This window comes from Balaenoptera physalus (genome assembly GCF_965194825.1).
Source record: "Balaenoptera physalus genome assembly, chromosome: 13".
Classification (NCBI taxonomy): Eukaryota; Metazoa; Chordata; class Mammalia; order Artiodactyla; family Balaenopteridae; genus Balaenoptera; species Balaenoptera physalus.
This window is the reverse complement of record NC_138892.1, coordinates 25,890,979-25,918,606: the sequence shown is the minus strand read 5'-3', so window position 1 is coordinate 25,918,606 and position 27,628 is coordinate 25,890,979. Positions and strand designations below refer to the sequence as shown.

The 27,628-nt window shown below is 35.6% G+C and overlaps 1 protein-coding gene across 11 annotated transcripts in view; it reads left to right on the top strand.

Moving 5' to 3' along the window:
• The window catches only part of VEZT (vezatin, adherens junctions transmembrane protein), a 73,205-nt gene that overhangs the window by 33,711 nt on the left and 11,866 nt on the right, over positions 1-27,628 (top strand). For 2 of the 11 annotated variants that reach the window (XM_082418794.1, XM_082418793.1), the window contains exons 2-9: positions 2,377-2,511; positions 6,051-6,137; positions 7,220-7,333; positions 10,852-11,027; positions 12,923-13,198; positions 15,915-16,064; positions 19,959-20,106; positions 26,099-26,430. In XM_082418794.1, coding sequence (XP_082274920.1) covers positions 2,377-2,511; positions 6,051-6,137; positions 7,220-7,333; positions 10,852-11,027; positions 12,923-13,198; positions 15,915-16,064; positions 19,959-20,106; positions 26,099-26,430 — 1,418 coding nt within the window. The other 9 variants (XM_082418798.1, XM_082418792.1, XM_082418796.1 and 6 more) reach the window with 9 other exon arrangements.

The following is a 27,628-nucleotide window of genomic DNA, read 5'->3' as shown; positions in this document are numbered from 1 at the left end:
TTTTGTGATGCATGAAAATTATAAAGTTTGGTATTTCCATAAATAAGGTTTTACTGGAACATAACCACATTCATTGGTCTATACATTGTCTGTGGCTGCTTTCACACTGCTGCAACGGACTTGATGAGTTGCAACAGAGACCATATGGCCTGCAAAGCCTAAAATATTTACTATCTGGCCTTTTACAGAAGAAGTTTGATGACCCTTGAATTAGAGTAACTCCACTTTGATCCATCTTATTTATTGTTCTTCCCCATGGGAGTTCATTTGAAGAAAGGGTTCTACTGCCTTAAAAACAAGTTTTGGGTTTTTTTCTAAAGTATGTAAACTTTTCCAAAGGTCAGCCCAAAGAGCTAGCGTTCTTGTTCTTTTGCCACTCTGGGGGCAGAGCAGGGTGGGGTTCACAGTTCAGTTTGAAAATACAGATTGAGTAACTCAAGGCAATATTTGAAGATACATTATGGGTGATAAAAAGATTAACCATTTGTGCCACCAGAGATTTTAAGTCTGATAACAGGGATAAAACAGTAAATTCTTCCTCCTTATTTTTAAAATTTTTGCATATTTTTCTCAAAAGAGAAATTAAACATAGCTTAAAAGGAAGGCATCTGACTCATCTTCCTGTTCCCTCAAATTAATATCCAGTGAATTGCTACCAGTCCAGCAAATTCCCACTCTTCCTCATTTTTCCAAACTCAAAGATACATTCCCTAAAAGCGTTGGTCTAATTTAGCTACCTCCTGTTTCCATAGCAACCAGTACATTCCTGTAATTATTAATTTGCTTCGTGTCTCTGTACTAAACTATAAGTAAGTTTCTTCGGTGTCTTCCTCTCTAAACACAGGAGGGACTATTTGTAATTTTAGGTAATATAGCACAATATTTCAGAGCACTGGCTTTGGAGTCAGACCTATCCTGCTTTCTGTAGCTGAGTGAATCTTTCCTCATCTATGAAATGGGAATAACAGTAGTAATGATGATGGTAATTTAGTTTGTTGTAAACCTTAACTGAGACGATGCATGTAAAATGCTTAGTTGAGGTTTTGCCACATAGCACTATGTCATCTGAGTGGCTGTTGTTTTGGTGGTGGTTGTTATTGTATCTCTAGTATCTGACATGTCTTTTTTAAGTATTAAAAATCTTGTTGAATGGAATCAAGATTTATTTTAAACATTTACCAACTTTGTGCTTTAGAGAAGACTAAAAGTTAAAATTAAAGCTTGCCACTTACCTAGAAAGAGTTGTCCCATGGATTTTCATTCAGTAGTGATGATGATGTTTCTGTTCGATGTTCTTTTTTTTTTTTTGGTCTGCTCCAAAACCTGTGCTCTTTCCACATAGCTTATGTAAAGTTGAGGTATAAATTGAATGCTTACTATGTGCCAAGGACTGTTCTAAATGCTTTATATTTATTTAGTCCTCGTAAGAACCCTATGAGTTAGGTATTAGTTATTATTCCTGTTTTTAGATGAGACAGCCGAAGCAGAGAAGGATTATAAATTGCCATGGGTTACCAAGCTAGTAAGAGGGAGAATTAGGACTTGAATCTGCAGTCTGGCTCCAGAGTTTGTATTCTTAACCTGCACAAACCTACCTCTCTTATTTGCTATATGCTTGTATGTAGGCATATTTTAGGCAACTCCAACTTTCTTGGAGTTTTAAGTTTGTTTACAGTGCTGGCATATGATACATAACACTCATTTGTGCTTGAATGAATTAATATGACGGTATGATAAATTTATAATTGATATAGTATGATCATTGATTAATTCTTCTTGGCTTCAAGTAATAACTATTTTTCACTGTAGGTCCTTTTCGGAGCTATCTTTAGCCAGGATTAGCTATTATGAAGCAATCTATTCTAATACTACAAAAATGTGGACAAAGAAATTGCTTAACAAATCTACTTATATTCCTAAATTCATTTTTTCTTGCTGGTACTCACTCAAAAAAAAAAGTCTGTGTTTTATTTAGTTTTTCCTTTTTTGGGTTACTCTGTTGAATTGTTTGTTGATTTTTTTTTTTTAATGTTACGTGGCATTGTGACAGATAATTCAATTCTTTATAGAAGAAGCCTTAAAGAATTTGGGCATACTTGTCATAATGTTGAATTTGGCCTCTAAAACTTCTGAAATACAGTTGACCTTTGAAACATAGGGGAGTTAGAGGCACCCACCCGCGTATAACTTCACAGTCAGCCCTCTCTGTTCTCAGTTCCTCTTCCTGGGCTTCAACCAACCCTCCATTGTGTAGTGCTATAATATGTATTTATTTTTTAAAATCTTCATCAAAGTGGAACCCCACAGTTCAAACCCTTATTGTTAAAAGGGTCAACTGTAGTAATGATCTTGAAATTTACTTTATGTCTCTTTCAGAATTCTCCACTTTACCAGTACTTACAGGATCTGGGACACACAGACTTCGAAGTATGTTCCTCTCTGTCACCAAAACCAGAAAAATGCACAGTGACAGAGGGACAACAAAAGCCTCCTGCAAGAGCCCTGCCAAAAGTAAGAAGGCATACTCATTCTCTTTGACTCAATCTTTTGTTCTTTACTGATTATTTAAACTGCCTTTACCCTTATCCTTGCAAAAAACAAAAACAAGAAAACACCTTGTTGGCACCTCCATGTTCTCCCTTGCACTGGTAAGACTTTAATTTTTATTTCATCAGTAGTACGTGTCTGTTTAGATAAACATGAATCCTTGCTGTTTTGGACTATCTCATGGGTAGTTTGTATAATGAATTAAAATTAATGTGATTGAAGATTAAAATATATTACATATTTAAACATTGAAGTTATCTGGAAGGAACCAGAAAAATAAACTAAAACCTTAATGAGAACCCAACTATAGGATTCCTATAGTAACTAGAATTTTTTTCTTTGAGGGAGATTGGGATTCACATATATACACTAATATGTATAGAATAGATAACTAATTTCAAAAAAAAGAAAAAAATAGTGGGATAGCAAGTGCAGACAAAACAAAAACTTTTTTAAAGAGAATGCAAATTATAAGAAAGCAAATTAATACTTAATAAACAGTTTCAAGGATATATGATGGAGTGGGTGTATTTACCTCAATTTCTGGTGCCCTTTATATCTGCAGTATCATATACTTTTATACAGTGAATATTTCATAGTTGATGTACATCGTGAGGCTGAGATACTAGAAGAAGCCACCAATAATTATGTTCTATAAAATACATTTACTAGATTGATTCATGTTCTGTTAACTGTATTTATTAAAATCAGAAAAATTCCAGTACATTTCAGTTTTAACGAAAGGAATTCTAATTTAACAGAAAAAAATATAACCAGATTACCTCATTTCTTAAGCATTCTAGTTTAATCAGTGTTTTATTATAATTCAAGTTCCTTTTGGGAGGAGGATTTTAAAGTTTTCAATTAGTCATTTACTCTGTGTGATAGAAAGGAAAAGATCTTTCCTTCTGTACTTCTTAGAAAAACTGTAAAATGTGAGGTAACCAAGCTGGGCCCAATTGCAACAGCAGAGTAAACACCAGAGAAATGGGGTTTTTTTTCCATTAACACTCACAAGGTGGGAGTTAGGGGAGCAAGAGTCCTCTGTACTTAAACCCTTTCTTCTCCTTGCTCCTTTCAAATATGAATGTTCCTGGGAAAAGTTTTGAAAGCAAAATCTAAAGATATATCTAAAAGATTATTGGGACTTCCCTGGTGGTCCAGTGGCTAAGACTTCGCGCTCCCAACGCAGGGGGCCCGGGTTCAATCCCTGGTTGGGGAACTAGATATCACATGCTGCAACTAAGAGTTCGCATGCCACAACTGAAGATCCTGCGTGCTGCAGTGGGGATCTTGAGTTCCGCATCTAAGACCCGGCATGGCCAAATAAATAAATATTTTTTAAAAAATAATAAAAATAAAAGATTATTTACAGACTAAAATTTGAATTTGAGATTACTTGGCAACAGAAGACAAAGAATGGGCCAAGGGATAGTGTTGGGGCAGGAGATGGACATTGACCTCTTGTGTGTGTGAGTGTGTGTGTGTAAACTTGGGTTTTGTAAGTATTTAATTTTCATTTATGACAGGTATTTTTACATATAGAAATGTTGTTATTAATTTATAAATAAATGAGAGTTTAAAATTTCATCCTCTTAGAAATAGAGGAACAGTAAAAAGCATAGCCAGAGGGTGTTTTTCAAAATTACCACATGTCTAGAAAATTCATTGAGTCTTCATGTTACACATTTCAACTGTACAAGCTATATCTTTCTAAGATGGAGTTTTTCTAGATATGAGGCAGCTAAATTTTAGAAAGAGTTGTTATTCCTTCTTAGGGGATATATTTTTAGAATTGCCCCCCAAATTGTGTTCAAGCTATGAAGTAGCAGTTATTTTCTTTGGAAAGCAAATTTTCTGTATGAGTTCATGATGAAACAGTCATTAGCATTAATCACCCTTTTTAAACTTTTTTTTTAAATGTGATTGTTAGAGTACTTATTGAGTAGTCTGTACTGGTATTCTTTTCATGAATATTCATTCTCTGTATATTTTTTTCTGGTTTCTGTTCCTGTGATTATTCTTAAACATTCCTCCCACAAAGTTTCAGCATCAGTCCTCTTTGCTTGATCTGTTTTCTCTGAGCTATCTCATCTACTTTCTTACCCTCATTGGCCACTTTTGTTTATTCTCCATTTTCACTGAGTTCCAGATACTTCTTAGACTTTTCCATTTGCCTGTGCTCCAGGCAACTCAGATTCAATATGTCTAAAACAACTTTTTTTTCTCAGCACTCCTGAAACAAAATATTCTTTCTGTATTCCCAAATTACCAGCATCTCAATTATCTTGCAATTTCCCATCACTCCCACATTGATTTGGTCATTAAGTGACTCAACTTCTTTGTCTCTAAAAGCCAATCCTTATTACCATTTTTGCGACCCTAGTTCAAGCCTTTATCATTATTTAGCTGGGCTGTTGTATATCCTTCTAATCATGCTTCTTGGCAACACTCATTCCCTGCTAGTACAGCCTCTGCACTGTTGCCAGTTATTTTTCTAAAGTGCTGATTTTTATTGTTTCACTTCCTTACATAAAAACCTTTGGTGACTCCTCACAGTCTACAGGATAAATTCCAAACTATTATTAAGACCACAGTCTTTTAAAACCTATCTCAGTGTACCTTTTAAACTTCATTATTCTTCCCTTGGGTCTTAGCTGTCCCAAACTATGCCGCCATCCCCAATGGCATGTACTTCCATGGCTCTCTCCTTTATTCATCCTTTCCCCTTGCCTGGAGTGTTCTTCCCTCCATTGTTATTAAATTCCTATTCATCTGTTAGGGCTTAGCTCCAGTGTCAGCTCCTCTTGACCTCCTTTTTCCCACACTTTTTCAGATTTTACATTGGTTTGTAATTATTTGTACTGTCTCTTCTAAGTTCTTGAAAACAGCAGTTATGTATATTCATCTTTGTTCCCATGACCCTTTTTCAGTACCTGGAATATAATAGTCACTCAGTGACTGTAAACTCCATTTACTGGCCTGCTCAGGAAATGGGCTATTAAGGTAAATTGAATTTTTGATTGATTCAATAATAAAACTTTTATTTCAATATGAGACAGTTTTTCTAAAATTGATTAAAATATCTTTCTGCCTTAGTATTGTAGAATGAAATGCTCTTAATATTTGAGAACTTGGAGTACTTGGTTTTCATTTTGAAATACATACCCAATACCATCGTCATGTGGACATAGGTAGTATACAGTGTACCCAAGATACGTAGGTTTACAGGTCTCATTCCAACTCACTGAATCTGAATCTTTAGTCGGGGGGCCCAGGAGTATGTTTCTGACTGAATCCTCCAGGTGATTCTGACGTGCGAGTAAACTGGGGATCTAATAAGGAGGCTGCAACACACTGGCAAAGCATATATAATATAACCTAGATGACTTTTTTCTTCCTTTTTCTGATAAAAATTATGATTAATTAGAAGTAACTTATTTGAAGTTTTTCTGCTATTGATGTGTGCTTTAATAATCCTTTACAATGTCATTCATCTTCAGCGAGGCATCCTGTTAAAAGTGGCTGAAACCATCAAAAGCTGGATTTTGGTTCAGTGCAGTAAGAATGATGACTTACTTCACAAGTTGGTGAGTGTTCACTTTACGTCTTTTTTGTCACTTTTCAGGACTCCGGTTTATTAGTGAGAAAATTGATGAATCCGAATTTGTTTTGCTACTGATTTGGGCAGTGATTGATTTTGATTAGAAATTCTGGGCTGTTCTTCAAAAGGAGACTGTCTGCTTCATGAAGTGTTAAAGTTTGTTTGTATCACCTAAGGAAAAAAAAAAAAGGAAAGGAAGTTCTTCAGTAACTGGGGATCTTTGCATTTGGACTCATTCGTATTATTTCATAGGTCTTCTAAGAGGTTATTAGCCACTGAGAGTAGGATATTCTGGTAATTATTGAAGCCCTATTTGTTAGATTACTCATTTCCTGCTGCCGTCTTCCTCCATTGACAGGTACTCCTCTCCGTGAGGAAGGGGATGGATCTGTTAGTGGGGTCCTCCCCCTTTTCATTAGGAACTTGACTGTCTCTATTCCACAGCCTATGATCACAAAGTCTGGGCAAAATCAAGAGTGGTTCCTCCCTAATTTATTTATCATTAATCTGCCATTCTCTGACAACTTCATATATAAAATTTAGTCTTCCGGGACTGATAAATCACAGAATTTCCCAAAGACTAGCTTGATCTCTGAGCCCCAAGAGGGAGTACATCCTAACAATATGAAGTCTAGGTAATATAGCTAAAAAAATTAAAGTTTTAAAATTCTTATGGCTCTCACAAGTAAGCAGATTTCAGAATCTTCTGCTGCCCTGTGACCTTAAGATGATAATTATCATTCTTGTAAACTATCATTTGTCAAAGGATGTTTACAAAGTGCTTTCACATTTTGATTTGTTAATCCAAACGCTGTATAAGGTTTAGTGTGTTTTACCATTTGGAAGCCTGAGGTTCAGACATTTCAGTTTGGTTAAGAATACTTATGAAGTGAATTGTTCAAGAATGTTCAGCTAGAAAGTGAATCAGAATTTGAACTCGGGTCTCCTGGTTTCAAAGCCCAGGCTCTTTTCATTATAATGTACCACCTTTCTAGCTTGAGTATTACTATGTTTTGACTGACTAAAATTACTTTTTTAGCAATCTATATGGGCAAGTTCTCTGTTCAGGGTTTCATCTTCATAGGTGTGTTGAAAAGGTCAATGAAGTGTCTTGTCATCTACGTAGACATCATCTCTAGCCAGATGGAGCCATCCTCATTCTTCAGTGATACTAGGACTGTGGTAAGGTATATGGATCCATATACATTTTTCTGTGGTTTAATCATAGTCTGCAGAGTCCTGATCTTTTCATTCTTGGTTCTTTGTCACTGGCCACATGCTTCATGTCATATCTCACTGTAAAGTACCAGCTTCTGAATGCATCCCTTTTGTGCTTATATTATGCAGAATTGTAGGAAGTACATTCCTGAGAAATAGTTTACTAGTAATGGAACAAGGAATTGCCCAGTTAGCATCTGGCATGAGATTGCTTGACTTTTCCCCTTGATTATGAAACGTTTTAAATTTTGTTAGCTATACTTGAACCAGTCTCTTCCTTTTATAAAGATACTGGCAATTGCTCCATGATATCTGAACATTTTACCATTGTTCATTTTCATTAAGGTAGTACTTTTCTTCTTAAAGATTAAAAAAAAATTCCTTTATAGCAAGTATGATGTTAGTGGTATTGGCACTTTTTAAGTGCTTTTTAGCCTATAAAGTGCTATCATACATTATTTCACTTGATCCTCATCAGCTTTATTAAATAACACTGTATATTTTAAAAAGTGTGTAAGATCATTGAAGTATATTGACACATGAATAAGTTCTCTTCTCCATCCCTAGGGGCCAAAATAGAAATCTCTTTATTCTTTAGCTGTGCTTCTCATAGTCTTTTCATTCCATCCAAGCGGAATTCTTCCTAAGTTATCTTCTCATGCTATTTCTCTGTTTAAATTCTAAAAAGATCCCTACTACCTATCAAATCAAGTCCAATTCATCACTTTGGCTGGCATGAAAGAGTCTGCGTAATTTGGCCCTAATCTACCTTTCCAGCTTTATCCCCCAATATTTTCATCAGCCCAATACACTCTTCCTTTTCCTTTATTCCTTGCCTATTCTCTATGTCTATATTTGTACTATTATACTGTGAAATTTGTTCCATTTTTCTATTATTGGAATCTTTCCAATAAGCGGTACTAGCTCTTCCTCAAGACCTTTCCCAGAAACTTCAGTCTGTTGGATCTCTTATTTTCTACAACCACCTCGTAATAATTATCTATGCTATGTTCTGTAAGTTTTTGTATTCTGTGAGCTTTTCTTTATTGTACTTTTAATTATTTCGTATGTACTAACAACACTAACAGCTAACACTTACATAGCGCTTACTGTGCGCCAGATATTCTTAGTAGTTTATAAATACTTACTTATTTAATCCTTGCAACAACCCTGTGAAGTGGGTACTGTTATTATCCTCACTTTGAGGATGAGGAAACTGGAACAGAAAGGTTATTAACTTGCTTAAGTTGTGGGACCAAAATATAAACCCAGGCACTAACTAAGTCTTGACACTGAGACTTGTTGAGGGCGAGCCAAAGTTCACATAGCACACCTCCCCCCAGCACAGAGCACCTATACTATTAATACTGCCTCGAATCACACTGGTTTTGGGGAGGCTTTATCCCAGTTCTGCAACAGGTCTGATGCCAAGGAGTGGTGTTGAAGAAAGTGAGTTCCTGATTAAGCGGCATGCCCAGAAGAGGGTCTGTGCAGAGGAAGAGTTCCCAATCTGCATTAACAGCCTCCCCCTCTCTGTCAGCCTTAGCCTTCATTTAATTAGGCTTCTTTAAACTTACCCCTATACAATTACATAGAGGTCTCATAAAAGGCCTGATTTCAAGTTTTTGTAGCAAAAGTTTTATTTTTAATACTTGTATTTGAATATGGTCATGTCTGATTGGGGAATCCAAACCAAATTATAAGGCCAATATGTGAAGGTTTATTTTAAGGATTACTGGAAAAGCTACCATGCTCCACCCGCTGCCCTCCTGCCTTCCATTGCCCACCTGCTGTCGCTACCCTGCAGCCCACTTCCCCCTCTCCACCCGCAACAGTAATATAAAGTGAGTTGTGCTGTTCTCTCTTTGTGAAAGTGGGGTGGAATGTCGAAAAACTAAGTGGTTCCTAATGTTAGGATTGTAAGAGAGAGGAGGCAGTAGTTCAAATATGAACCGTAAAGGTGCTGCAGAGGTATGTGCAGGGTGTATCAGTAGATGGTAAAAAAGCCATATAGGCTAAAAGGAAGATCAGCATTCCACTGAGGTTTTTTTTTTTTTTTAGATAATTAAAAGAAATATATCCAAGTAGCCCTAATATTAAAAATATTCTTCTCCTTCTCTAAAAGTGACGTGTAGCCCATGATCAAGAGGATACGTGCTCTTAGCGTATGGATCACTGCTTAAGTCCTCATGGTTAGCCGCGGCTAGAACCTGTGGTGCGGGGATGATTAAGAAGAGCAAACCCACTGCCCTCAAACCCTAGACCTAACTGGTTTTACTTTAATTGCTAAGGGTCTTGTCCATTAAAAGTCCTCTTTATTTTTATCATACAATAGTATCTCCCTATTCCTAAGTTTAATACAACATAAAACTAGATTTTCTGGTAGCGAAGACTATATTCAGGGAAGAAGAATCAACTACCAAAGACTTAGGGTTTGAAATCATAATCCTGGAAAGTTACTTAATCTCTCTGAGCTTCAGTTTCCTCCTCTGTAGAATGGACAGGAGGATGATAATGTACATCACAGGGTTCCTGTGAGAATTGCTCTAACGTTGCTACCTCATCTCTCACCTCTCCACCAGCTACACTCTGCAAAAACTAATATTGGTGACTTGCAGGTCCCCAAACTAGAAGAGACTTGCTTTCATTCTGTCTCATCCCATTCTTCCGACTCTTTCATCTGGTTCATCTTTAAGATTCAGTTTAGGCATCACCTCTTTTACTTCCTCTTTGTTGCAGGTTTTGTTCCTTCTATGCCATTTTCATAATAACCTAGTTATACCTCATCGCACTTCTTTGCACTTACTTTTCAGTCCTCTGCGTTAGACTATGAACTCTCTAAGAGTAAAGTCTTGTATGTCTTGTTCATTTTTTTATGCCTTTGATGTCAAGCATGTTGCCTGGTATGTATTCCTTGATAGGTGGGTAGAAGGAAAAGAGGGAGGAATAAATAAGCTTGTATATGTGAAAGCATTTTGTAAACTATAAAGTGCTATGCACATGTTGTTGTCATTTTGTATTATAGTCCTTAATGATGTATTTTTAATACATTCTAAATGTCCATTTTTAGAAAGCCTTGATCCTGCTGATATAATTCTTAGGTATTGGCTATATTGTTACAGCATCCAGGGACAGCATCTTCTGTTACAGGATTATATTTTCCATGTTGTTTTCCAACAATTTAATTAATTAGGCTTAACTCAACAGGTTTATTAATCTAATTACTTCACATCTGTTTATTAAAAATATATATTTCACTCACATGTGGCTCCATAATGTCTACCTCAGTCTTTATTGTTTCACATTTATAATGAAAATAAAACCCTCTCCATCATACTGAAAATAGGTTGACTATTGTTTCTTCTTCTTGGAGCCTGTACTGAAAATAAACACCTCTAATTTTATTAGCATGGTAGGAGCTTAATGTTTAATACAAAATAATGCATGTATTAATACCTCTCTTCCGGTCTTTTAATGGCAAGGATATTGGATTCCGACTCGACTCACTACATACCATCCTGCAACAGGAAGTCCTGTTACAAGAGGATGTGGAACTGATTGAGCTACTTGATCCCAGTGTCCTGTCTGCAGGGCAACCTCAACAACAGGAAAATGGACACCTTCCAACACTTTGCTCCCTGGCGACCCCTAATATTTGGTACTGTCCAGAAAACATCTATCCGTTGCTTACATACAGAGTATTACCAGAGGAAATCCATCATCACGCTCTCCATTATAAAGGCATTATAAACATTTTAGCATTTTAATTAATGTAATGATATGCTAGAGGTTAAAAAAAAAAAAGTCCCTTTCTAAAGTAAATACTATTCCAAGTGAAGGTGGAAAAAATATCCAGTTTGATTATTATATACTTTCAACTCACTATAGTTAGTGCTGTGTTTAACAACCCAATAAGCAGGTATAACATATGCCAAAAAAAAAATCTCTCTTACCCATATACCTATACACATGTGCGCATGAAGGCCTAGCCTGTGCTTCATGTTTCTTTACCATTAATAGACTATGTAATAATTACATTGTAGAGACACCAAGGATAGGACATGGGGCATGGAGGTAAACAGTTGATTCCTGCTTTGTTGGGTGAGAAGAGATCATAGACAATAGACAATTCAAACTATCTTAAAACTTGTCAACCACTTGAAGTATTTGGGTCTAATGCAGAAGTCTCAGGCCATAATCTCTTAAAAAGAAATATACATGTATAGTAAAAAGGGATTATATATACAGAACTGTTAATATCCTCTTCCTATTAAAGTATGAGTTTATTAAATGAACTAAATTATTGCTCCAGCTGTTCAAGTTATATGGGCAGTTACATTCATTGGCCTCAGTGTTCTGAATTTATCTGTCTTTCCTGTCACATTGACAAATGCTTCATATTGTAATAGATAGCAAAGTATGGTGTGTTTTCCAAATATGTAGTCACTCAGATGTCATGATGAAGTAAAGCATCTTACCCTTTAAAAATATAAGAACTTAAGGAGCTGCTAGAAGGAAGCATAGGTTTTAAGAATTTTATAACTTTATATTCAAGTTTTCTTTGACCTCAAATGTCATTAAGCAATTCTGAGTCCTATAAATACGTTATAGACTTTGCTATAAATACATAAAAGTATATGATGAGATTTTGCTTTATGATATTACCAATATTGTCTAACAGTAAAGGATTCCAAGGGAAATTAAGGCAGGCAAATATTTACTAAGAAGCATTCTTACATTTTCTTTATAGTTTGACTATATAACTGTCTTCAAGTAGTGTTGATGTTGTTTTTCGGATATCCTCAGATACAGCTCCCCTATATTTACCTCTTTCTTATATTTTCACATTTTCATCTAAGCCTTCATTGCTTGAATGATGTATGTTAGTCTGTAGATTTGTAATTGACCTAAATTTAATAAAAGTACAAATAAAATAAAAGTACAAAGCTTGTCCATGTTACAGTCTGCAATAAATATGTATATTCCAGAATTGTGGTGATGGTTATTTAAAATTAATGATAAAATAAAATAAGATGACTTTATTCAAAGCAATTACTCATGAAGTATATATTATTTCTAATTGGAAGAATGCTTATATTTTCTTGAGGTATTATATGTTTTTTGCACAGATAATTAAAGTCTAATTTTAGGGGAAAAGACCTCATGATATCTGCAAATATTAAAGGTTTTTAGTAGTAAAAATTAAAGTTTTTTAAATTTTATATTTGTAAAATCAGATTTTAAAATCTGTAATTTGTTTTTAGGTTAAAGAGCACATATCTTAAAAAAAAAAAAAGGTTTTTTCAGAAGATACCTATTTATGTCCTTTACCTAAACTGATTAGCTCTAGACAGTGGGTATCTAGCAACTAGACAGTGGTGCTAGATATTTTTTAACTGTTTCATATTACTTTTTAAAATGTCATATTTTATAAAGTCATACTTTATAAAGAAGCTAGCATTTTATCTATTTTAGGAAACCTGAATTGCTGACTAAAGTAACTCATCTTTCTCTGGACTGATGGATATCATTTTTTTGGCTTCTCTATTCTAGGGATGTCTCAGTGCTATTTGCCTTCATTAGTTTGTTCATTATGCTTCCCACTTGGTGGATTGTATCTTCCTGGCTGCTATGGGGAGTGATTCTATTTGTTTATCTGATCATAAGAGCTTTGAGATTATGGAGGACAGCAAAACTACAAATAACCCTAAAAAAATACAATGTCCATTTGGAAGATATAGCAACAAATAGCCGAGGTTTTACTAACCTCGTGAGAAAAGCTTTACGTCTCATTCAAGAAACTGAAGTCATTTCCAGAGGATTTACACTGTGAGTTCATTTTTCATTTTATTTTTTAAATAATTCTTTTCTACTACATAGTTAAATTAGAATGTTACCTATTTTCATTTTTGTTTTGCATTTACAGAAAAAACTAGGTTTCTCTTTAGCACTTATTAAAGTCTGTTAACTGCTAAGTGAAGGAATAAATACATTATATATTAGATTTAATAAGTGGTATGATTCTTTTTTCTACTTTGAGAAACCAAAGTGCTTTGAGAATCATGATTATTTCTGTGTGTTACCATGTGATTACATAAGATAATATAAAGAGAGAGCCTTGATCCTCGCATGCAGTAGTTACCCAATAAATACTTGTACTCTTTACTCACTGTCAGATGCTCTCTTTACTCAGTTTACATGATAGATGTATCTGACAAGAATTCATTTTGAAAAATCTTGCCATGTGTTAATAATATTCTTTAGGTTAATATTAGTAGATATTTTGGCACTGATGCTCTCAGATACTCTCACTGATATTTAATACGGGAAATTAAATATTCAACAGTCTAGCTGTAAGTGTATTAAGCTACCGGATGGATAGGCTATTTATTCTATTATTAAAGGGAAAACACCAATTATGTTCCATATTCTATGCCAGACAATTTTGCATACAACTAAAGGCATACAATTATAAGCGGTAGAGCAAATGTTCAAGTTCATTCCATCTGCCTCTAAAGCTTGTTTCCCGTACACTAGGCTGCCAGCTAAGCACTTACAGATGACAGCTGTAGTATAGTATATTTAATAATTTATATAACTCATATAACGTCTGCAACCTATAGGTGGGAGAAAGTAAGTATATGGCAGAGAATAATTGTTGCTCTTAATTAGTTGTATCTGGAAAGTCATGAAAAGAGGCGGGCAGAAGAACCTTGGGTAGTCATTGCATCCTCCACTCTGCTCACTCTAGAGTAGTACCTAAACAATCTTGACATAAAAGCTGTATTTGGAATATCATGAAACAGGAAAGTAGGAGAGTCTCCAGTAATCCTCTCATTCTTCACTCTGTTGTGTTCTGGAACAGTGTTTTAAACTCCTGAGACATGAGAGAGATTTTATAACTTCTCTTTCTGCTTAATTCAAAATGTAACAGTCCTTAGTGTCTGTTAATTTTGGTCCTTCCATTGTAGTTAAAGTCCACTTCTTGTTGATAGAGCGTAGCAAATATTGAGTGTCAATTTTTAAAAGTTAAAAATCATACTAAGTAAGTAATATAGCTCCTTTGCATCCTGGACTTGCACAACAAGAGGACTGACAGGTTAAGCAAAGTGGCTCTGTGTCCAGTTAATGCTTAGGCCTGTATAGAGGATTCTGTGCCTTTTGTCATTGTCCCACTTTTACCCATATGTATAGAATTGGCATGAAGAGCTAAAATGGGCCCATTAGGCATGATTTCCCTCTGGATTATGACTTCTATCTATTCAAATGCAGACAGACAGAAAAATTTTTGGAACAATTGTACTTCACTTGTCTCCATCTAACTGGAAAATGGATTGAAAAAATTATGAGGAATAATAAATTTTGAATCATAATTTTTTAGAAATATTTTCATTTTTAAGACTGAGTTAGTAAAATGGAACACAAACGATAGTGTCCATATATTGAAAATATTAGTGCTGTTTTATTCTACCTCAACTTTTCCTCTCTAGCAAATAATTTAACCCTTCTTTGCCTCATTTCTTTATTTTAAAATAAGCCTATCCGTCATTGTCCTGTTTTTTATAGATTTTTAATGCCTGAATATGTTTAGTTTGGTTTAACATTTTTTTAAGTTTTGAGTTAGATGTCTTATTTTACAAATTTGTGGTTATAGTGTAAGAAATTTATAAATTCCAAATACTTTGTTTTACTATTAGGAGAGGTCACTAGTTAGGTGAAAAACTTATTGTCTGGAAAACTGTGTAATATGAAATCACTCATAGTTTCATTTATAAAAGCATAATACGTTACATGGTGTTGTTGCAAATAGGTACTCCCCATTTATCTTTGGAAAAGTGCTTATGAAATGTGCCTCCTCTTGAACAGTTTCGAGAGTAGCTATGCTACTACGTAGTAACCCTTACTTTGCCTTTCTACTTGCATTCCCCTGTTGGCCACTGGTCCTGTTATCTTTCTGCGTCCCCTACTTCATTTTGAGTAGGTAAGTGCCAGTGGCTGCAGGTGGGTAAGTCATTTTACCCTACTTTTATGAATGTACAGAATGTATTTCTATACAGTATTTGATTGTTCTGTACAAATGACCAAAAATATGATTGATGAACATATGTAAATGCATATTAAGAATGTGAAAGTGTTTATAATTAAGGCTTTCATACTTACTGTAGACATAGGTTTTGAAAACTAAATGTAAAGTAGTACCACTTTAGTATATTCTGGCAGATAGAGTGTCTATATCAAAAAGTTACAGTTTCTTACATAAATATTCCTACAGTTCTACTATATTTCAATTAAAATTTGTTGTTTCCCCATATCAGAGGAAGCCTTTATTCTTTGAGATTTTAATTTTTCATTTGTCTTTTTTCTGGTGGCTATATATGTGTCAGGGAAATATCTATTTATGAGACCTGAGTTGGGATATTTATAAGCATTTTCTAATGAAAATCATGAAAAAGGAATTTTTTTTCCTAAGTTTAATAGAATTGTGGATTTAGAAAACAAAAACTTTAGGACACCTGTACAGTTGTATCACATTTTACTTTTCAAGTTTGCTTGACAGGGTCAGTGCTGCTTGCCCATTTAATAAAGCTGGACAGCATCCCAGTCAGCATCTCATCGGTCTTCGGAAAGCTGTCTACAGAACTGTAAGAGCCAACTTTCAAGCAGCAAGGCTAGCTACCCTATATATGCTGAAAAAATATCCTTTTCTGTCTATATGTAAGAATAAGCAATGTTCCCAGAGTCCTGAATATAGATATCATAGCTGCATCCTATAAAAGTTAACTGTAAACTGAAATTGCCTATTTTGAAGCTTATTTCCATCATCACTTCTATTTTAAAACTAGGGGAATGACAATAATAGACAGGAAGAAAGTTCTTCTGCTCTCATGTGGCTCATTTTAACAAGGAAAACACTTGAAGTCCCTCCCTTCACTGGTCCAAAGAATAAAGTCAAAATAACCTGGCTTCTCTAGGTCAGACATTTTTTCAAATTGCTGAACGTGACAAATTTGCGTCATGACATGGAAATAAACTGGCAACAGGAAATCCTTCCCCTTTCAAAAAACAGAGGCTCTAGAGTCAGATTGGCTGTCTAAATTTGGGCTGAATCAGTTACTGTGTAGGTGACCGTAAGCAAGTTTCTTCACTCTCTGTACCTTGTTTTATTTATTGGTAAACTGACAATAATAACAAAATCTTCCTGACTGCTTTTGTTAGACCAAATGAATTGGTGCATATAAAGTGCTTAGGCAGTGTCTGGTATATAATAAGCACTTAAGGACTGCATGACAATAAGTCTGTCTCTTAAATTTACTAAATCAGGAAATTAGGTCTGTTAGAAAATAAAAGTGTATAAGATCTTTATTTTAGTTAAAATTTAGTTAGGTAAGTTATGAGTAAATGGGATACAAAAACTACTTTGTACCTTCAGTATGCTGAGTATTGTTAACATTGACAAATATAATGCTTAAAAGTTTACAGAGTGCTTTATGTTCTATCATTTTATCCTTATACAAACCTTTCCATCTAGATTTTCTTATCTCCACTTTATGAGAAAACTAAATAAAATCTCTACTTTATATGGGATTTACCCGGTGTCACACAATTAGTAAGAGGTGAAATTGTGTCTTGACTGTAGGACTTAGGACTTTAAACCTTTTCTATATATGTATAGATTTACTATATCTAGATACACACACACACACATACATACATACACATACTGTACTGTATTACCTCTTTGGAAATTGGGAGAAAGCACTTTCATTTTAGTCAAGAACTTGTCTATTCAATTTGTTTACTGCCTAAATACCTGCCTGCAATGTGCTAGGAAGACAGAGCAAAAACCTGTACTACCTACTTTTAAAGACTTTTGAGTGTAGTCAGTAGATATTCATAATACAGTATAAGTGCCCAGGGTGCCTTCCAGCATAGCAGGACAATGTACTTGACCTGTGACTTCTGTGAAGACACAGAAGGCTTTCAGGGAAGCGACACCTGAGTTGACCCTCAAGGAATGAGTAAGGAGTTGACCTTGAGGATAAAAGTGTGCATTGCAAGTAGGAGGAAGAAAAGATACAGAAGGAAATAGAGATATGACAGTGTGGGATGTTAACTGCAAGTAGTTATTCATTCAGTGAATATTATGCCAAGCAGTTTGCTAGTCACTAGATATACAGTGGTCCACATAATAGACATGGTCCCTGCCTCGGGGAGCCTGTAGTTTAGTGAGGGATTGGGAGTGAGGTGGGCTGAGAGGGCCCTAACAAAGAGTGCAGATGGTATGAATTCCGTGGGCCAGTCACTTATCTAGATACTGGGAACCTAGCAGTGAACAAGATAGACAGGATCCTTGTTCTTATGGAGTTTGCCTTCTAGTGGATGATATAATTAATAAAAACTGAACAGAATATTTTCAGATATTTGCTATAAAGGGAAAAAACCCCAGGGGAATAGGATAGAGAGTGATTGGTGTGTTGCTGTTTTTGATTGGATGATAGGGGAAGGCCTTCAATTTAAACTTAGATTTGAGATGGAGTTCCAGTCAGATGGACCAGTGAGTATAAAGATCTTGTGGCAGGAGTGAATTTAGTATGATTGGAGTATAGAAAAAGGACCATCATACTCGAAGACTGCAGCACAGTAAGTTGGGAGTCGGAGTATGAGATGAGATTCAGAGGTAGGCAGGGGCCGGATCATATTCTCCATATAAGAAACCTTAAGGAATTAAAAAAGTATCCACCACCAACTATTTCTTTGGAAAGACCAGTAAGTTATATAAACCCTCGTGTGCCTGATCAAAGTAAAAAGAATAGAAATATACAAGATTAGTAATGAGAACAGAGCAAGAAATTAAAATTATTATAAAGGGATAGTATTTGTAACTTTGTGGCCACAACTTTGAAACTGTAGGGAGAAATGGATCATTTCATATCAAAACACAAATCTCTAAAACTGACCTAGGAAGAATTCAGAAACTGGAGATTAATAAAAAGAATTCCATTTAAAAAAAAGAAAGCGGGCTTCCCTGGTGGCGCAGTGGTTGAGAGTCCGCCTGCCAATGTAGGGGACACAGGTTCGAGCCCTGGTCCGGGAAGATCCCACGTGCCGCGGAGCAACTAGGCCCGTGAGCCACAACTACTGAGCCTGCGCGTCTGGAGCCTGTGCTCCACAAGAGAGGCCGCGACGGTGAGAGGCCCGCGCACCGCGATGAAGAGTGGCCCCCGCTTGCCACAACTAGAGAAAGCCCTCGCACAGAAACGAAGACCCAACACAGCCATAAATAAATAAATAAACAAATACTTTAAAAAAAAAAAAAAAGCACCTGGTTATATATGTAAACAATGGAAAATGTGCAGCTGTAAAAAAGTGATAAAAGGTCTTGATACACTATTGTGGAATGATGTCCAAATTATGTTGTTAAATGAAAAAAAAAAAAGCGAATTGCACAGAGCAGTATTTATACTACCCTTCCATTTGTGTATAGAAGGGATTGTATATATGAGGGGATAAATAAGAGTGTGCATGTGTATATACACATATATATATCCCCACATACACACACATTTATATTTGGATTTCCTTTTATGTATGTACATAACCATAAAATATCTTGAAGTATACACCAGATACTGGTAACAGTGATTGCCTTTGCCTTTGGGTAGGTGAATTAGGTGGCTAAGGGATAGAGGTAGGAAGCAGTTTTTATTATACCCCTTAATCCCTTATAAATTTTTAATCCTATGAATATATTACTTATTCAAAAACTAAGTGAATGAAAAAATGTTTAACTCCCTGGTCCAGATGGTTTTGTAGTTTAAAAAAAAAAGCTATTTCAGAAAAGATTAGATAGAAAGCTACAGTACATCATTTTATTTATGCCGATGCTATAATCTCAGTTCCAAATAAAAACCAATCTCACAAATAGAATATTTATAGATTCCGCCTAGTACTATATCAAAAGATTATTATAATACGACAAAATAGGGATATGTTATAAATACATGAAGAGTTCAAATATCAAGAATTGTATGGATATAATTCTTTACAAAAACAATGAAAGTGGAGGAAATCACATAGTAATGTTGATAGATGCGCATGAGGAAGAGGAAGGCAGAAACAGAGCAGCCGTCTATGTCAACAACCTAGGTGGAACAGGCTTAGTGTTAGTTACATCAGTAGTTTTTGTTTCCAGGTAACGGTCAGGTAATGATGTCCTGCAGTGTGCAGACCTGGAGGAAAAGAGGAAGTATTTGCTGTAGGGTGGTGAGGGCCTGAGCCATGATACAATAAAGTACATAATACAGTTTCAAAAGGTAGATGCGAAAAATAACTAAATTAGCACTTTAGCGCTTGTGAAGACTTGAACTTTTAATTCTCTAGCTATAAAGATATTTTATTCTCAAGTATCCTGTAAGATTTGAGGTATATTAATATATTAGATTTTAAGATTAGTTTCTTTTTTTGAAAAACTGATGTAAATCTCCTCAAAGTTCAGAACAAAGATAAGTAAAGGTAATTTTGGACAGTTTTATTGTACTCTTTATGCTTTAATGAAAAGACTTTGTTGGTTGCCTTAACCTAATTTAACCTACCCCCTGAACTCTGAGAGTGACAATGTAACCAACTACATCTGTGTGGTGCCTTTTAAGGAGCTGGGCCTTGGACTTAGTGAAGAGCAGATTTCAGAAGAGGAAGCACATAACCTTACAGATGGCTTCAGCCTGCCTGCATTGAAGGTAATCCATTCATGGATGGGAAGGGCCGAAGAAAAGATGGATGCATTTGGATTGTGCCTGTGCTTTCTGAACATAAATGGTGCACCTGTTTCTTTTGTTGTTTGCTGGATACCATTACCATAATAACCTTACTGATGTTTTTGAAACTGCCTTTAAAGAGGGACAGCACTGTAAAGATTGGATGAAGAGTGGAAATTCCCTGGCGGTCCAGTGGTTAGGACTCTGCGCTTCCACTGCAGGGGGCACAGGTTCCATCCCCAGTCAGGGAACCAAGATACCACATGCTGCTCAGTGCAGCCATAAATAAATGAATCAATGAATGAATAGAGGAGATCCTTATGTTCTGATATTGAAATACTTTAAATTCTTACTATAAGCATTTCTTGTATTAAATTAGAGTTTGAAGATAAATGAGTTTAGTAGGAACCCAATATATGAGTGATTTTATTTACTAGCCATTTGTTTCAACAAACATGGGTAAAGAACGTACAAGATCTGCATCTTTCCTTGGAAAATCTCCAAAATTCTTATTTAGAACAAGAATTTTTTCATATATTAAAAACCACATAAAAGGATATATTTGACTACATAAGAATTAAACTTCTAAACTTGAAATGCTGTATACATATATATTTTTAATTTTATTTATTTATTTTTGGCTGCGTTGGGTCTTCATTGCTGCACGTGGGCTTTCTCTAGTTGCGGCGAGCGGGGGCTACTCTTGTTGCGGTGCACAGGCTTCTCATTTCTCATTGCAGTGGCTTCTCTTGCTGCTGAGCACGGGCTGTAGGCGCGCAGGCTTCAGTAGTTGCAGGACATGGGCTCAGTAGTTGTGGCTCGCGGGCTCTATAGCACAGGCTCAGTAGTTGTGGTGCACGGGCTTTGTTGCTCCGCGGCATGTGGGATCTTCCTGGACCAGGGCTCAAACCCATGTCCCCTGCATTGGCAGACGGATTCTTAACCACTGCACCACCAGGGAAGCCCCAAATGCTGTATACTTTAAATGTAAATAAGCTCAGGAAAACAATTGCAGTGATTTATAAACAAAGGGCTTGAATTCTTTCTGTATAAAGAGCACTAAGGTACGTGAAACCTATTGAAGATAGGTCAGGTGTGTGAATTGCCAGTTCACAGAAACCAGAAATGGCCAATAAATGTGATAAAAATTTTCAGCCTACTTGTATTTTGCCAAGGATATTGAAAGTTGATAATACTCATTGTCAGTGAAAATTCTGAGAGACCTCACACCAGTGGTCAAAGTATAAACTGCTTCACTTTAGCTGTGAATACCAGTCTTCACAAAGGTATGTACCCTTTACGCCAGCAATTTTAAGCTCACAGATTCATCTCAGGAAGTAATCAAAGATATATGTTCATAATATTACTACGGCAGCAAATCTTCGAAATGAGTTAAGAGTTCAGTGATTTGAGATTGGTAATAAGATTTATGGTACATTCATTTAATAAACTGCTTTGGAGTTAGTAGTAGAAAAAAATAACATTTAAAAGCATAAGTTAAAGCATCTTACAAAAACTAACTGTATGCATTGTAAGATTCCAGTAGTATTTTTAAAAAGTCAAGCCAAATGTCTTTAAATTCCTTTTCAGTATTTAGCAAACTCCACTTAGATATTTTTTTATTTCTAGCCTTTAAACTTCACTTGATACCATGGAAATCAGTGCAAGTGTAGTTAACAGCATATTTTTCAAGATTCATTTTGTTTTGAGACCGTATAAACTTTTACATCTTTAAAATTTTCAGATCCACATAAAAGTTCTAGTTCTCCTGTTTGTTTTTCTTTCCAGTTACTTGAAATTTGCCTTGATTTATTTTTAACCTCATTCTAACCCATCTTAATAAATGGCATCATACAACTTATTAAGCTAGAAACCTGGGCACTATCCTCCTTATCCCTGTTTTTACCCTTCATGTATAAGCTATGAGTAGATTTTTGTGTTGGTTCCACCTTCAAAATACATTTTAAACTCATTCACTTTTTTTCATGTCATTTCCCACCATTCTAGTCCCAGCTGCCATCATTCTTACTGAGGCTGCTACAATAGTTTTCTTACTGGTTTCCTTAGTTCCCTAAAGTTTGTTTCAGAATGCAGTTTGACATTTAAAGTGCCTTAAAAATGATATATGCTTTAAATCAGTAATTCCACTTCTGCAAATCTTTCTTAAGGAAATGATTTCAAATATATTAAAGCTTTATATACCAGGTTGCTTATTAGCTTTGCTTATGATAGTGAAAAATGGAACACAGCCTAAATGTGCAGCAGTAGAGGAATAGTTGCATGAATTACACTAAGTCCAACATGGTGAACCATTGTATACCAGCTACAACTTGCTTATAAAGATTTTGTAAAAACTTGGAGAAACCAGTGAAACAATCAGGATACATAAATATATATTTACTAACTCTGTGTTTAGAAAAAGACCATGAGAAAATACTAATATACCAATAGCTACTCTTTAGTGTGGTTGCACTATAGGTAATTCCATTTACTTCCCAATTCAATACCATGACCATGCTTTACTCTATGATGGAAATAAAGTTATTTTCAAAGAACAATTTGGGAGATTCTTAATGATGAAAAAGCAGGGACTTTGGAATTAAGCAGACATGGGTTTATATTTTAGCCCTGACACTGACTAGTCATTTGACCTTTAGTGAGTTGTTCTTTGAATTTACCTAATCTGTAAAAAGGGGTTACCATACCTGCCCTGCAAGGTGTTAGATTAAATGAGAAAACATACAAAATACCTACAACAGGGCTTGTTGTATAATGGTTAACCCAAAATGGTAATAGCTGTTACTCTTTAAGAAGGATTTGGAGAAAGAATTATGGTCATATTTCTTAATTTCCCTTTTAACTTATTTTTTTGTTTACTCATCAAGATGTCTCAGTGATTTCCCTATTTCTTTATGCTTTTTAAAAAGCTTGTTAAATCCTGGATTATATTTTGGCCCAAGTACAGGCAGCAAAAAGAAACAGTGGGCCTCCTGGAGTCAGACTTTTCTAGGTTTGACTCTCACCTGACTGCTAATATGGTCTTGAGCAAGTCATTGTTTCTGCGTTCATAAAATGAGATAACCATAATGCTGATCACTAAAGGATTAAATATTTGCCAGTCCAATACCTGGGAGAGAGTAAGTGATTAATAAACGTTAGCTGATTTTTTAAATTGCATCTGACATGACCTACTCTAAACTGTGGGACTTGTTCACTTGTTATCTCTCTACTCCACCACCAATGGTACTGGTTGTAGCTAGATCCTTTTTGCTCACCCATATTATTTTACAAGTCAGACAAACTTTAGTATTTTAATTCTGCTTTATTTTGACATATAACTAATCTATAACTAAACTTGATGATTGTGTTGCATTGTTACCAGGAATATCGGACTCCAAAAGAAGCCTATCTTGAGACTTACAGAGTTTATAAACTGCTGAAAATCCCTGTAATGTTCAAAAACTGTGTAGTGCCACCTTGTACAGTTGGCATTATATCCAGATAAAGAATTTTAAAATGGATTTTGTAAGTTAAATTTTAAAATTCTTTCTCAAAAGAGCAACACTAACTAAAGCTTTTTTAAAAATGTAGTGAAAGATGGTTTACAAATAAATTGGGGCCTCTTGTTTTCCTTTGTAATCTTCATTGTGTTCTTTAAAGAAAATACATTTTGGGGTTGTTTCTTTTTTAATTGTTCACATATCTTCCCTCAGGAGAACTTAGGAATTGCAAGTGCTGCGTCTTTGAAAAGGAAAGAAACTTCCTAATTGCATCCTGAGGAGAGACATGTGAAATATCTAGTACAGAGTCCTTATCCCTCTTTTTTTCTTAGTTTAAAACTTTAACTAGTTTTTTTATAAAATTATTATAAAGAGTGTATTTCCTGCTTTAAAAAACAAATCTGCATTTTGTGAAAATACTTTTTTTTTTTTTGCCATACTGCGCGGCTTGCAGGATCTTAGTTCCCTGACCAGGGATCGAACCCGGGCCATGGCAGTGAAAGCACCGAGTCCTAAATACTGGACTGTCAGGGAATTCCCTGAAAATGCTTTAAATCAAAATTTCCTAATTGCCCATAAACTATGGTTATCCCCTCATCCAGAGCGGCTTCCCTTATTCAAAGAACAAACAAAAAAATGTGTATTTCTGAGTTTTGGTTTAATTGTATAATATGGCAGTGATTAGATAATAAATTTGTCTTTTTTAAAATGGCGGTAAGCTATGCCAACTTGATTTTTTAATTGCTGTGGTCTGAAACTCTGGAATCATCCTTGTTGACACCTTTACTCATAAACAGTCTGTCAAGAGATTCTGTCAGTTGTCTCACCGCTACTTACCTCTTACCACGAACCACTATGGTACGAGCTACCATGTTAACTCCCACCTGGATTATTGCAGTAACCTCCTAACTGTCTTCACTTGTGCTCACCTCCCTATGATCTCTCAACACAGAATGATCTTGTTAAAGCTTAACTCAGATAATATTACTCTTCTGCTTAGAATCCTTCAGTGGTTCCCCATTTCTCTTAGAGTAAAAACCAGAGTTACTTCGGTAACTTCATCACTTACCATGCTCCCCCTTGCTTACTATGTCCCAGCCGCATGGACCTAGCTGTTCCTCAGATGTGCCAAGTATACTCCTACTACAGGACTTTGCACTTGAACCTTCTGCTCCCTGGAACTCTTTGCTCATGGTGGCTCAGTTCCTTCAGATGACTTTAGAGACCCTCCTAGCCACCCCTCCTTCCCTTTGCTTCTCTCTCCCTCTTCTTCCCCTCACATATACACACACAAACACACATTTGCTGTTCCCCTTCTCTGCTGTATTTTCCCCATACCCATCAGACAAGAAACTTATTTTACTTGTTAATATCTATTACTCCCCCTACTTGAATATAAGCTTCATCAGGGCAGGGATATTTTTCACTTTTGTTCTCTGCTATATTATCAGCACCTAGAGTACTGCCTGGCACATCATAGCTGCTCAAGAAATATTTGGTGAATGAAAAAATAAAGGATAAAGAAAATCATTTTAGTAACAAAATTTAATGGTTAAATAAGAAGACTTGTGAGATACCTTGTATTTATATTTAAGAATCCCTAGATAGTGTATCTTCAGTGATTTAGAATTTTGGCCTTGCCCATTTAAAAAAAAAATGAGTTAAAAGTAAAATAGGTTTACATTAAATTATCTTAATTCATTATTTGCATAATTTTAAAATTCATTTAATAAAACAGTGTAAATAATGTCCATTTTCATGGTTATAAAAAATTGGAATCTAAATTATCCAGATTGGTAAATTATCCTCTTTTTATTGTCTGCTAACTCCTGTTCATACTAGATTGTATTTGTTTGTTTGATATTGTCCTCTTGAACAGTACTATCTGGAGGAATCCTTTGCTGCCAGACTCAGGTTGCGTCTTACGAGAATGAGTGTTGTAGTTTCTCATGCTAGACATTCCTGAGTATGATCACTCTGGGACTGATTTTTATGTTTTTTCTTAGCTATTTCCTAGGCCAAAATAATGGTATAGTTTGAAGCCCAAACTCTGGCTCCATCAATGAGTTGTTTCTTTGGACTTACGTAGGTCCGTCATTCCTGCTGTCTCCTTTTCTCCTTTGTGTACATTTTTTAAATAATTCATCAAAGAACATTCATTTCTAATTAGCTGTGTCTCATTCCATCAGCATTTCTCTTTTAGGACAGAACTGTACTAAATTATATACTGGTATTAGCTGCTATATTATGATCAGAAGTTCCCATGTGCCATGACTATATAATTTGACGTTAACATTCTTGGCTACTCTTAGAGTTAGTTCAAACTCAGCTATATTCATTACTTAGAATAAAGTGAAGAGTTTAAACCAGAAGTTAAGATAAACAAATCTGTAGTTTGTTTTGTTGTTTTGAATGTTGACCAATATTTTTTATTGATCTAGTCCTTTTTTCTTGTTTTTTTTTTTTTTTTTTAGGTTTTGTTCCAACTCTGGGTGGCTCAGAGTTCAGAGTTCTTCAGGCGGTTAGCCCTGTTACTTTCTACGGCTAATTCACCTCCTGGGCCCTTACTTACTCCAGCACTTTTGCCTCATCATATTTTATCTGATGTGACTCAAGGTCTACCTCATGCTCATTCTGCCTGTTTGGAAGAGCTTAAGCGCAGCTATGAGTTCTATCGGTACTTTGAAACTCAGCACCAGTCAGTACCCCAGCGTTTATCCAAAACTCAGCAGAAGTCAAGAGAATTGAATAATGTTCACACAGCAGTACGCAGCTTGCAGCTCCATCTGAAAGCATTACTGAATGAGTAAGTTTAGAAGCCATGTAAGGAAATGTCCCCATGATTAGCAAGCTTCAGTCTTGTGCCATTGTGGTTGTTGGCTTATGTCCTAGCTAAAAAGCAGCAGCAAAATTGAGACATGCAGCCTAAACGATGGTTTAAAGGTACAAATGTAGCAGACAAACAGTGATTTGTAAGTACTGTAATTTGGGGGAGCCATTTATAGTTTTTACTTTACCTGATGTCAACAGAAAACCTAGAAAGATAGGACAAAAGCAGAGAAGTATTATTACATACAGTCGATGAGAAAAATATTGCTGTTTTTCTGAATAAATCAGAGCAGGTTTGGACATTTTTCTATAGCATAGAACAAGTTTTTTGGCCCCAGTTGAATAATAAAAATGCAGAATCCATAGTTTATATTTGTTGATCTACTTTGATACTCCGCCTTAGTGAAATGTAGGGTCCAGTCATTTCAGTGAAATTTTTCTGTAACAGATACTCATAGTATAGGACTGGATCAAATGAATGATTGGGTTCATGTTGTATTGTAATCAGGGGAAGGTCATAGGAATTTAATGAGTTGAGAAGATTGTAGTTGATGTACTTGACCCTGGATACCAGGCAAGAAGTAGAAGGGGGAGGGCAGCAATTGATTTTGTAAGATAAGAAAATGGGCCAAAAGGACTTGAAGTCTCAGTAAAATCAAAAAGCTAATTTACTGGAGTGAAGAAGGAGGTGATGTACAAGGATAGGAAATGAAGGTCAGAAAGACATTTTAAGAAGAGAAGTTTTTACCCATCAGTTCAAGGTCTGAGATGGGTATATAAGTTTGATGTAAAGATTACAGCATAGGGAAAAACTAAGAAACTGTGAGGCAGGGATGTTCCAGTGGTCTGTTGCTGCCGTTCTAAGAAAACCCTGTCTCCCACAGAAAATATGGGAGATAAGGCAATCTCCACTTGAGTGGGTGGCAAAAGTTGGATCATCATGAGAGGAAAAAAAGATTTCAGTGGAAAGACTGTGTTAGGCAAAGCCAAGGTCTATAAAGAATTAATGTTTGGCAATAGAATCAGAAATATACAGGGCGTAATGGAGTGCATTAGCGTGAGGGAAGGTGGCTCGAGAAGGAGGAGTGCTACACTGGATGGACATGAAAATGATAAAGAAGGGCTCTGTACCTTGGTCAGGGATTATGAATGATGCATGGGAAGTATGTTTCCTA